An 11,922-nucleotide genomic window follows, 5' to 3' on the forward strand; every position below is an offset into this window, starting at 1 on the left:
GCAGGCATCCTTGTCGGCCGAGCACTTGCTCATGTTGGCGTCATCAGCCGTGCGGCACTTGTTGTCCGCATCGTCGCAGGACTCCTTGGTGGGGGCATCGCGCTTGGCCTTGCCGTAAGGGCTCGGGAGACCAATGTTGGTGTAGCAGGTGTCCTTGTCAGCCGAGCACTTGCTCATGTTGGCCTCCGGGGCGGTGCGGCACTGGTTGTCCGCATCATCGCAGCATTGCTGGACCTGGCAAGCATCGCCGGAGCGGCGGGCATCGAGACCGCTGGGAAGGGCGTAACCGGAAGAGAGGAGCGCCGCCATGGCGATGATCGTGGCCTTGGTGAAGTGCATTTTGAAAGTGAATGAAGTTGTTTTTGCGAGAAGTCTCGTGAAAGGAGCGGACTGAGGTTGTTGTCTTGACTGGAGCGACTGGATGGCTTGAGAGGATGGTGAGAGAATAGCAGGTGGTTCAGACAGTATATATACCTCTCTGGCTTCTGGTCCTACCTCCCTTGGAGCTGGCCCTTCCGCCCGTGTCTCCTACATTTAGCTCGTATTTTCTTTTTTCTCCAGGCCGAAATCAGCCGTGACGATCGGGGTGGTCCGTTCTCATCCTTGTAGGGCTGTGGGAAGCCTTACCGTGATGTGAGCTTGAGACACTCACACCGGTGCGCCGGAGTCGCCGAGTACCAACGCCGGATGTGCTGTTCAAAGTGGAATGCCGATGGTCGTAAGAATGCAGACGGTACGTCGTAACTTGCACGTCCCGTTGCTCTGCCGCTGACTGGGCTTTAGCGAGCGAAGACAGAGTCGCTAGCGATATCGATTAGAGGGTATGTAGATAGTGGCAGAACCCCCGGGATGGGAATAGGCAAGTAAGGAGTGGCGCATGGTGTCGAGGCGTTCGCCCGACATCCGGACACGAAGTCTCACCGTGCTGGACATGACAAGGTGACGTGGCGGAGAGCTCGGCGGGGAAAGTCCGGGGTCGATCTTCCCCTTTTGCGCTTTTACTAAATTACTGCGGGGTGAAACTCGTGTCCGCATTTCCGCTTGGGGTTAGCGGCCAGGAGCCCTACGGGCCCTACGAACTCTCCTCCTGCTGCTGAGACGTCCTACGCTTTGCTCTCAATGCAAGACTTCACACTTCATCCCCTCGAAATGCTTGCATGATTTCTTTGACATGATCAAACGCACTGTTGTCGCTGATGAGAAAACTCTTCAAGCACTGCCTCTGCCGTTGAACCGCTTGCCCTCGTGTTGACCCCTGATCGATGGATGATTTCCTTATTTGCTTCCAATTGGGAAGGGACCTTCGCTGTAGGGATGAACATCACACTGCCTTAGCGCCCAAGTGCCTGGAACGAACGAGCCCTATTACCAGCAGCAGCTGAAAGAAGCAGTCGAGTGACCATAATCACCTGTGGTCTTACTCTGCTACTCACACTAGGCTACATCAATTTTAGACCCTATCTTTCGCTGAACATCAAATTTATGAAACTGTTTTTCGGTGAATTCTCGTTCGTGATCCGGCCGCTAGAATAAGCTTACATCGATAGGTATTGCATTGTATCGTGTGTATGTAGTAGTTAGGCTTCGGCATGAACCCGAGAGCGAGCCTCGCCCTCTGTGCGTGCATCATCTGCAGGACTCCACATCGGCTTCTCGGATGTGGCGGAGCCCGATATCCGTGCTATTGTAGCAGTATATATCCGATGAACGCGTTGGCCTTCCATTCAGCCACGAGATCGCCCTCGCCTTCCACCGCCCGTGCCTATTCAGTGTCCGAGGGTTCACCGGTGGTTCTCTGAACGGGGCAGTTCAACCCGAACACAAGGCAGGACGCCTTCACGAAGAAACCCCTGACTTTGTCATCGCGACGTGGCTCAGTTGCTCATTGGCCAAGACGAGTTCTGGTTTCACCTGAACCTTGTTACCTTGTTGCCATGTGTTCGCCGCCATACTAAACATACGATGGTGCGGCGGTTGTGACAGGGTTGGTGAAGGTGACCGGTTGATGCGGGTGAATGTTCAGTCGCACGGATGGCTGCTGTGCCAGAAGATGGCTCGTTCAACTGGGCGCCTAGGGTAGGGCTGTGTAGTTTGGCCGCTTGCTCTGTGCTGCGTTGGCGCTTACTGCGGCCTCTTGCTCACTTTCAAGGCTTCGTAAATGCGATTTTCTCCAACGCTTTCCCTGATAATAATCTTCAAGATTATACCCTTAGCTTGTCGTACACAGTCTCTTCATTCTATGACTTCGTGGTATCTTGTGGTTATGTAGAGTTCCGATTCAACTGATCACAGACCGTGCAAAGGGGCATGTTCAGTGCTGATTTGTCCTCTACGAACTTTCCAGAGAGAATCCTGCCCTGCACGAATCCGTCAGTCCATCTCTTTGGACCTTGGGCATGCATTGTCACAAGGTAATCGGACCATTAGAGAGCGACGTTTTTGAAACCAAGCACTTTTTCTTTTCTAAGAGCAAAAGAGTGGGGTACCCGAAACTTGAGAGGGTATATGTCGGGACGGATGCTAAAAGATTCCTTCAGCCCACTGGGGGATGAGCGGTCTTCATTTCGATCAATGTTTTTACGAGCTGGAGGGCTTAGGTGGGGCATCCTATCCAGCGAAGAAGGCTATTGATGGACATGGCTTTGGGTCGCTTGCCTAGAACCCAAGATCTGCTTCTAGTGCCAAACTGATATATTGCGTCGTTAGTTATCGGCATTGAAGTGTATATGAAGACTAATGTAAGAAGAAGTGTATTCGAATCCGTTTTTGAGGAGATCCAACTCTATTCTTATAAATCGAAAAATGCTCTAACTACTATTTACTCGAAGTGCTGTTCTACTTGTCCTATAAAATTAGTACCATATATAAAGATTCTTCCGGGCATTATTTACATATTACTGATATTCTTACACGGATTTCTGAAAGGGATCTACAATTGTGAAATTAGTATAGCAAGGATTCTGTATACTACGGATGTTTTATCTTCCTATTTAGCTACGGTATCTACAGTTTCAGCTATTTACAGGACATCGAAAATAGAAACAGCCGACTCACGTGCATCTCAAGGCGTGAAAGACATGTGATGATGCGGTCTTCAATGGCGGTAGGGTCTTTCACGTTCACTTCGCCGCCGACAACGGAGATTGGCAAGCCAGTCGACGCTGATCACAGGAACATTTTTGTCCATTAAACTTCAGACCACTCTTTCTGTACTTGTTTGCTCGCATTTGCGCCTCTGTTGGCAAAAGCACTATGATGACCGTCCGCCTGTCGTGTCGACTGCTCCAACGCGCTTAAACGTCGGGACCGAGCCATTAATCATTGTCCACTCAACAACTTGCGGGCCATCTTCGAGCGCATATACCCGTCCAAGTTGGTTTGCTGCGATCGGCGAGAGTGGTAGAACTTTCTCCATCCCATCGACATTATCTTGATAACACCAATCTGATCCATCCATGTACGCCATCTTCACTCCTCCGTCTGCCTTTGTTATCAAGACTTGTTTCTTGAAATCCGCTCCTGTTGGTTGAGTTATTGCCGCAAGTTGAGCTCCATTATCGACGCTGTATTGTCTCGTGGATACTGCCAAACAGGAAGAAATATTGCCATTAGCCTGTGTTCTTGATGCGGGAGAGAGATTAAGCGGAGGTGTCGGTATTTTAAGAGACAAAACTCACTCAAATCAGACACTACCCAAGTCTGGCCCCACATTCCATAGATCTCGGCTAATAACCCCCCGGAAACTAGATACATGGCCACCGACGCAGTTTTGGACGACCTCGCTGGGAGCGGGGCGACGGCCATGGCAGTGTACTTGTCAATGACGATGCCATTAGGTTGAAGCTTGCCAGTGACATCGCCGCCGTCGCCATTACTGAACGGATAGTGGATTATAAGATCGCCGGCCTGAGATTCGTAGGAAGTAAAGTCGGAATTATCACAGCCATCGCACTGCCGCATATAATGCACGAGGCTGGAGTTTTCGCTGACCTGCATGACCCGATCTATAGCGGGCCATATGGCCCACGGGTCTGAGGTAGCTCCTCTAATGATAAAGAAAATCCGGACGAAGTTTTCATTGTCGACAAAAAGACAGCGGTAATCGGTGTTCTACTCAGCTGACTGTTAGTGTTGAAGATGGAAGAACAAGAGCCTTGGAACCATGGAAGTATTTAGACGTACACCAAGTTCTGGCCGCCAATAATTAGCTGTGGCTATCGGCGTCCCATCCTTAGGAATTATTGTCTTGTTATCGTGAGACAATACTTCGTAGAGAGTCCAGTTGCTGGCTGAGCTGTTCCAATCGGCACTCCAGATCTGCAGCGAATTATCCTGGTAGTAAAGCTGAGAATGGTCGATACCTAATTTGTCTGTATAGTTAGCAGTAGCGAGTTGCGAGTTCCTAGAAATGCCTCGCTTATATATCTCAGTACCATTCTTAGGCGATTGGTGGATGTCGCCATGGGAAGGGCTCTTTGAGCGTTTGTTTCGTGCCGTGCCAAATACTGCCCCAATCACGGCGCCAGCGACAATGAGCAAAGCCACAACTAGCAGAATCCAGAACAGCCTTCTGCGCATACCGCAGATATTTGGTACCCTCTTTTCAACTGGGGACTTTTCAACTGGGAGCTTGTTTGCATTTTTCGCGGTCTCTTTCTCTCCAGTGTTGAAAGCTTCCGGTGCATCGGTGTTTGGTAGGACCTCAGGTAGACCGTCGCCCATTTGGCGTCTGTCTAGTTCGAGCGTGCTATACGCCGACTCTCGCGTTTCCGACATTGCGACAAACAATCTCTGGGATGTTGGTGACAGAAAGTAGGTTTTGGAGGAAGTAGTAGTAGAAAATGACTCTTTATTTTCTATTTTTGTTCTCATTTCCTTTCACTGCCCCTTTTCTGACAGATGCAGAGCAGGTATCATGCTGTATTACATTGCGTTGGGACAAAAGTGGTGGTCAGCCGAGAGAATTTAGTAACGTCGCACAACAGCGCCTTCGGCTCTGCCACCATTACATCATTGCATTTGCGATCCCTTGAAATATTTCTCCATTGGAATAGAATCACCAAAAGGAAACATATCTGAAAATCATGCGTTCGCAGGAGTAATCGGTTGCTAGACATAACTATTCTATTAACCTACCTGGCAATAAATGAAATGGATTCGTATAGGGAAGCTATAAAACGCTATAATAGTGGATTTCTAGATGTCTGCCCGAGCCCCGCACGGTGCCCAAAAGTTAAGTAACATGTACAGTCGCCTGTAAAAACCGACTGCCTGATACAAATCTGGAACAACGCCAGTTACAGAAAACATCTGATATCTGATGCCGACGTGCTACACAGCGGACTAAAACGTACGTAGGTCTGCGGCCCTTACATCACAGGCAAACGCGTCTAATAAAAGCCCTAGAAAAAGCTATTGGCTTGCGCTTATCTGGCATAGCTCTTAGCGTTTCGAGGCGAAACTAAGCTTAAAAATAGTTAGGAGGCTGAGTGTAAGGGCTAATGCAAGCCAATTATCGCCGGGTGAGAGCCACGAAGCTGTGTAGCCATTTTGTTCAGTGTCGCACCAATCATGTACCACAACTAACCACAACTGGAACTCAGTATTGGTCTTAACGTCGGTTACCGTGAAGCGAGATATACCGTAAAGCAAGATAGTAATAACTATATAGAGTAGAAGAAGATACCTAGTTCTAATATATTAAGACTATATGTGCTCTAAGACCTTTTCACCTATGCCTAGGACTTAGACTATGAGCTAGGCAAGGAGTACTCTATAAGGACTAATTATATGTTGCAATAAATGGGGTTTCAATTGATAGTAATAAGTGGCATGATCTTGTTAGGAGCCCGGTAGGCGGAGTCCTCTTATACCCTGTGCTAAATAACTAAGCTACAGAAAAAGCAATATAAACTACGTATACTTCAACACACCCCCTTCGCGTAGTGCCGCTTTAGGCAGTACGCGATAAACGCTGCAGTATTGAGAAAGGTAAGATAGTAAAAAGATAGTGGCTGATGTAGATAAAGAAATAGTTAATCTAAGGTGGTCATCTTCTACTATATCTTATTCAGGCGTAGGGACTAGGCCGAGCTGTTTACTAAAGGCTTAGTGCCTTTGTTTTGGAAGGGATTTAGTTAGCCCATCGGCTATTATATCTGCTGTCGGAGTCTAACGAAAGCTAACGTTTCCTGCCTAAGCTTCTTAGCGAAGCCAGTGATGATGAATATCCATATGTCTAAGCTTAGTGATAAGCTTAGCAACATTTTCTTCCATAAGGCGAAGAGTTTACTTGTTGTCGCACTAAATTTCAATGTAGTGTCTAGGATTAAACTCTATTCCTCGGAAGAAACGCTTCTACCAATAGCACTACTTGGCCGTATCTAACAGAGCAAGGAGCTCTACCTTAGTACTTAAGGTAGTAACTATAGGTTGTTTAGAGGATTTCTAATCGACCGGCCCTCCAAATAGTGTAATTAGTAAGCCCTAATGGCTACGACGCGTGGCTAGGTCGTTGCTATATAATGCGTTACTACTGATGGTAAAGACTGCCTGCTCGGGGGTATATCCCTAAAAGCAGATAGCTAGCTTGCGAGTGGCGCCTAGGTAGGCGAGCAAGCGCTAAGCGAGCTGCTGGTGTCGCGGCGAGGGGTTGCTTAAATAAGTAGAGAGGAAAGAGCAAGCGTAGGCAATATCTGCACGCGTGCTAACGGCTATAAACTAAGCTAAGCCTATCTTACTTTAATACGTATAAACGTCCTACGGCGTGGCGTAGTCCTCCTCGTTTAGAACCAACTGTTTATCAGCCGGTAGTGGCGTTAGCGTATTTGGATTTTCCTTGACGTTGTAACGAGCTATAATGCTGGAGATGTATGACTCTTGAGAGAGCTATAAAAGTCGCTGAGCGCGATCTCTTACTATCCGAAGAGTAAGGAACTACTGGACTTCTCCTATTATCCTTATCTTATAGCGCTGGAACAGGTCTTTCTGAAAGGCGTTGGCGAACTTTTCGTGTTGTTTATAGAAGGCTATGATGATATCGTTAACGAAGAAGAAAACGAATAAATGTTCGTTGGTATAAAGGTAGGGAGCGTCTGGGACAGCTTCTAAGCCGAGATCCTATAGTGTTCTGTAAAAATACTTCTGCTATAAGGTAGGTGATTCTTTTAATCCGTATAGCGCGCGCTTTAGCTGTAGGATTTAGTCGTGTGGAAGTTTTATACCTTTAGGCGGAGCATAGAAGGTTTCGTTTTCTAGTAGCACGTGGGGAAAGGCATTAACTATATTATATTGCCTAGTCTCGAGATTAAAGGCGTAGATGATAGTAATAAGGGTACAGAAGATGCGGAAGGCTAGGGTAGCGGCGTAGGTATCCTGAGTCGTTGTCTGGAGGTCGCCTCGCACGCAGATCCTTGCCTTTACCTTTATAAGGTAGCCGTGTTCGTCGAATTTGTACTTAAAGACCTAGGTAAGAGGGATTATCTCTTTGTTAAGTGACTGGGCTTTAGTAAAATCTGCTACTGTCTATACCCCCTTACCCTGGACTTCCTGTAGTTCCTTGAGCATGGTATAGTGGAAGTATTCTCGTAGCGAATAAGTTGCTATATCTTTAAAGTGCTGGGGCTCTGGTGGTAGGTTATCTCTGCGAATTCTCGGTAATAGTGGCGGACTACTGAGTGTAGTATCCGGTATTGACGGAAGTGACGATTGCGGTTTTATTACTAGTGCTGCTAGGAATGCAGCTTGAAAGGATTGCTTATTATAGTAGTTGTTGTTGAGTATAGTAACGTACGTATTACGGCGAGTTGATCGTCTTCGACTGCGGGGTTTGTCGAGAATAAGATTCGGATTAATATCTGCGTTGATTTGAGAGCCTCTCGGAGCTCTATTTCCTGAAGCTGCTGCTAGATTAGGTTCGGTCTCGTACTGAGTAGGAATAAGCCGTCCTAGGCGGCGAGGTAGTTCCTCTTCTTCGCCCCCTAATATTTTAGGCTCTTGATTCCTTGCTAGCGAGAATGGTGCGGACGTAAAGGTGTCCTCGTCCTATACTGGCTGGGGAGTTCCTTATTCTCTTGACGATGGTGTAGGGGTAATTAATTACCCTCGTTTGTTTTGCGCGTTAGTAGATAGAGGTATTCGCCTTAAAGGGCTGCCTTGGGTAGTTGTGTTACGTGATACTAAGGGTGATTTAGTTGTGTGTTCTACCACATAGGCGGGTTTATCCTCCGCTGATGATTTATTAGATTCAGTCGACCCTTCTGAACTTAGCCGAATCCTTGGGACTATTTCTAATGGTTCGTCTTCCTCTTCTACCTCTAGAACCTTATGTGCTTCTTCCTTGTCTTCTAGTGAATAGCGGGTCAATTTATCAAAAGTGATATCTCGGACTCGTAGGATGCGGTCCCCTGGCGGGTACTAGATGCGGAAGATGTTAGTGGAATTATATCTAACTAAATAGCCAATAAGAACTCTGGCTCTTAGCTTCTCCTTCTTCGGTATTATCTTGTCGAGTGCGTAGGCCTTGTAGCTATATACTCGTAAGTGGTTAGTAGTGGGTTTCTTTCTATAAACTAGTTCGAAAGGAGTCTTCTAATTAAGACGTTGGATTGGCGTCCGATTATGGATGTATACTACGGCCTTTATAGTTTCTGGCTATAGACGTTTAGGAAGGTTAGCTCTAATGCGAAGTGCTCTTGCCTTGAGGATAAGAGAGTAGCCGGAGCGTTCGGCGTGTCTATTTTAAGCAGGAGTATATAGTAACGAAGTCTCCTACGTAATTCCTCTTCGGTGAATCTCCTGCTTTAGTTCTTGCGTAAAAGAACGCTCTCTATTAGAGTGAAGAAAGGCTGTTGTTTGGTGAAAGCGAATTAGAATCTGGTTAAGCTTTGCTAGGACGATTATATTATAGTCGGATTTAGTGATATAAGTTTTAGCGAGGACGTATTTAGTAGATACGCAATCAAGGTGCGTTATCTACTCGTGATAGTTGAAAGCTGGAGTCATTTAGATGAGGTCTAGAGAGACCCGAAAGAATAGAGCTGAGGATGTTTCTTCGTGATTACTGGTGGTTCGGGAGATTTGTTGATGAGCCTTGGTTTTGGCGTAGACATCGCAGTGGATAGGTAGGTTCTTACTGCTTAGACTTATACTAGACACGGCGTTAGGCAAAGCTTGAATAGTATTCGAGCCTGTATGTGCGAAGATAGAGTGCTACTGCTCCGCAGGGAGGTTGCGGGTAGTTAAGGTAGTAGTAATTGGAGCCGAGGCAGTGTTGGCAGAATGGTATTCCGCGAAGAAATGTCCCTCTGCGAAGGTGAGGTTGTAGATAATACTGTTGTCCCTCTTATTGTAGAGGCATATTCGTCTAGTGTCTATGTGGATATCTTTCTCGTTTGCCTTGCCAATTGAGATAAGGTTGCCTATGAAGGAAGGGATATATGCTACCTCCCTTAAAATAATAGGCTTACGCTTGTTGTTCCTGCTTGCCTCTATAGTAATAGTGCCAAATGATTCTACCGGAACGACGCTGTTCCCGCTGAGAACGAAATCCTCTGGGCCTGTACTGCGTGTTTTGGTGAAACGCTTACTCATAAATCTGTTACAGACGTGATGGGTAGTGCCCGTGTCCGTGATCTATGAGAGGTTAAGAGTAGTAGGTCGCGTTAGTCCTTGGGCTGCAAAAGATGTTGCGATAATAGCGGCTGTAAAGGAGGTTGCTGTTCCGCTATCGTCCTTGTCTTTTTCGCCCGTTGAGGTTTCTTGCGATCTGTGCTTGTTTATACTCTTCGATCTGGCGATAGCCCTTTCTATATTGTCCTTTGTTGTTGGATTGCTGAGCGCCTTTTGGACTTGCTTCTGAACTTTCTCATTTGGTTTCTAACCGGTAGGGCGAGCTTCAGTGTTTAGGTAGTAATACTGAGTATACTAGTGGTTGTAGCCGTATAGGCAAGGTGGTGGTTTATTGGACTGCTGTTGTCCCTTTAATGAGGCGGCGAAGGTGGACCGAGTTATCTTAGGGTTAGTGACCGCTCGTAGCTGCTGTGTATATCTACGATACTTAGAGATGAGGTCTATTACATCCTTGTTGTAGGGAGACCCTTCGTTAATAAGCCTTTGATAGATTGGAGCCGCGTACTGCGAGTCATGCTGGAGGAGAGGTCTGAGGAATGACCTAAGGCCTTGTTTACTACTGACGTTGGGTAGGTCGACTGCTCGAGCTTTGAGGATGGTCTCTTCCTATTGGGTAAGCTATCTATCGATATTCTGATTGGTTGGAGGCTTCTCTAGTTGCCTTAACTGGTTTAGTAGAAGGTCTTGTTGTGTGTCGCGTGAGGGCTACAGCCGAGCCTATAGTACACGTAGTTAATTATACGGGTGCGCATCCGCTAGGTTCCGTAGCAGTGGCTGTAGAGAGAAGCTAATCGAATCCTCGATAAGCGAAGAGATATCGTTAATATCCTTAACATTGCGATTATACTCTTTCCTATCCTCCTTATAGAAGTCGTATTCTAGCTTCTTAGCTGAAAGCTTAGCTGCAGAGCTATCGTTTTCCGGGGCTAATAGCCTCGGTAGCTTCTTTAGTTGTTTAGGAAGAGTCGGTTAGGTTGGATCGATAAACTTAAGGACGTTAGCCTTCTTTACCCGTGATTAGACAATAAAGTACTATTCCTCCCACTCGTGTAAGGATTTAAGGACGATAATTAGCTTAGAGGAAGCCATCGTGATTATATAGCGTTGTCGGACCGACTTAGTATTTTATACGACCGTGCCAGCGAGTCGGTACGGTGCTTCTACGGTAACTTAAGAATATCAGCGCTAGCCGAATTCGTGTATTTGATGCAAAGAGTGCTCAGCTTAATGATTAATAACAATGCTGATAGACAATAGCAAAGTGTTACTTATTAGATGATATATAACTGGAAACGTGTCCTTAATAGCGAGGAGTATAGACGACGCTTAGATACCTTAAGACGTCAGTATTATTTTGTAGATATGCGCTTAGATAGTAGAAGGCATCAAACGCATTTCCGGGCTTATAACTGTTGCAATGAATAGGGTTTCAATTGATAGTAATAAGTGGCATGATCTTATTAGGAGCCCGGTAGGCGGAGTCCTCTTATACCCTGTGCTAAATGACTAAGCCATAGAAAAAGCAATATAAACTGCGTACACTTCAACATTATATTATGCCCTGTCTCGCTAGACGGTGGAACTTAGTTCGCAGTAACGGACGTTAATATCTTACGAAATGCGCCTCTAGTTATTTATTTTTCTTATTAGATGTTTCAGATCTTTTAATCAGCCTAGCAGATCGATTCATAGTTGTTTATACAAGAACTACCAACGCGACTTGGCGACTCTCACTCGCAGAGTTGGATGTTACACTGCGACTCTATTTATATGAGCGGATTAATGTTTTTCTCTTTCTTAATTATTTTAAAGTGAGTTGAGTTAAGTTGAGTTGTATTCATTTACCCTGACCCATCGCCCTAAGCGATATACAGGCTACGACTATTCAAGAGTTTTGCTACTAGTTTACATATAATTTGTCAATCTGGGAGGAAAAAGGAAGGTAACGGGAGCGGATAGTAGGGTAGGAGGGGATAGTGGTGTAGAGGTTCTATGCTGTAGGATTGTCTCTATTCTTAAACCGTTATGAGTCTTATGCAAAGTTAAGCACAGCCTAAAGCTGTGATGCTGTTATTCTCCAATTGTTGTCTTTACTCTAGGTAGCTGCGGCATTACTTAGTAGCTTTCCGCCGAGTAAGGCTGATAGGCTGTTCTTTTCTAGTCCACTATCTTAGAGTATCTTCTATCGGCTTTCCTAAAGCAGAGAGTAGTTGAGGAGAACGTAGGAAACTAATTCGACTTCTCCGCATTCGCATTATTCGTTGTTGATCCGACCCATTCGTGTACGGTGTT

The 11,922-nt window shown here is 46.1% G+C and overlaps 3 protein-coding genes across 3 annotated transcripts in view; all 3 read right to left on the minus strand.

The window, feature by feature from the left end:
• Positions 1–551, minus strand: part of K452DRAFT_362456 (uncharacterized protein) — a gene marked incomplete at its 3' end in the record, with an annotated part of 1,152 nt that extends 601 nt beyond the window's left edge. The window contains exon 1 of the mRNA XM_033546500.1: positions 26–551. Within this exon, the coding sequence (XP_033392238.1) occupies positions 26–339 (314 nt within the window). The 5' untranslated portion in view covers positions 340–551. The remainder of the gene's footprint in view (positions 1–25) is intronic.
• A 2,699-nt stretch (positions 552–3,250) lies between these two features.
• On the minus strand, positions 3,251–4,776 carry K452DRAFT_313087 (uncharacterized protein; the record flags this gene model as incomplete). The annotated part of the gene is made up of 3 exons (XM_033543626.1): positions 3,251–3,582; positions 3,678–4,110; positions 4,183–4,776. The coding sequence occupies 3 exons, from the start codon at positions 4,774–4,776 to the stop codon at positions 3,251–3,253; spliced, it is 1,359 nt and encodes a 452-aa protein (XP_033392239.1).
• Positions 4,777–7,200: 2,424 nt separating this feature from the next.
• Positions 7,201–7,464, minus strand: K452DRAFT_343066 (uncharacterized protein; the record flags this gene model as incomplete). Its single annotated transcript, XM_033545400.1, has 1 exon — positions 7,201–7,464. A coding segment is annotated over one exon (264 nt), but the record flags the coding sequence as incomplete, so codon positions are not given.
• Positions 7,465–11,922: the final 4,458 nt, after the last annotated feature.

This window comes from Aplosporella prunicola, assembly GCF_010093885.1.
Source record: "Aplosporella prunicola CBS 121167 unplaced genomic scaffold K452scaffold_45, whole genome shotgun sequence".
In the NCBI taxonomy this organism is placed as follows: domain Eukaryota; kingdom Fungi; phylum Ascomycota; class Dothideomycetes; order Botryosphaeriales; family Aplosporellaceae; genus Aplosporella; species Aplosporella prunicola.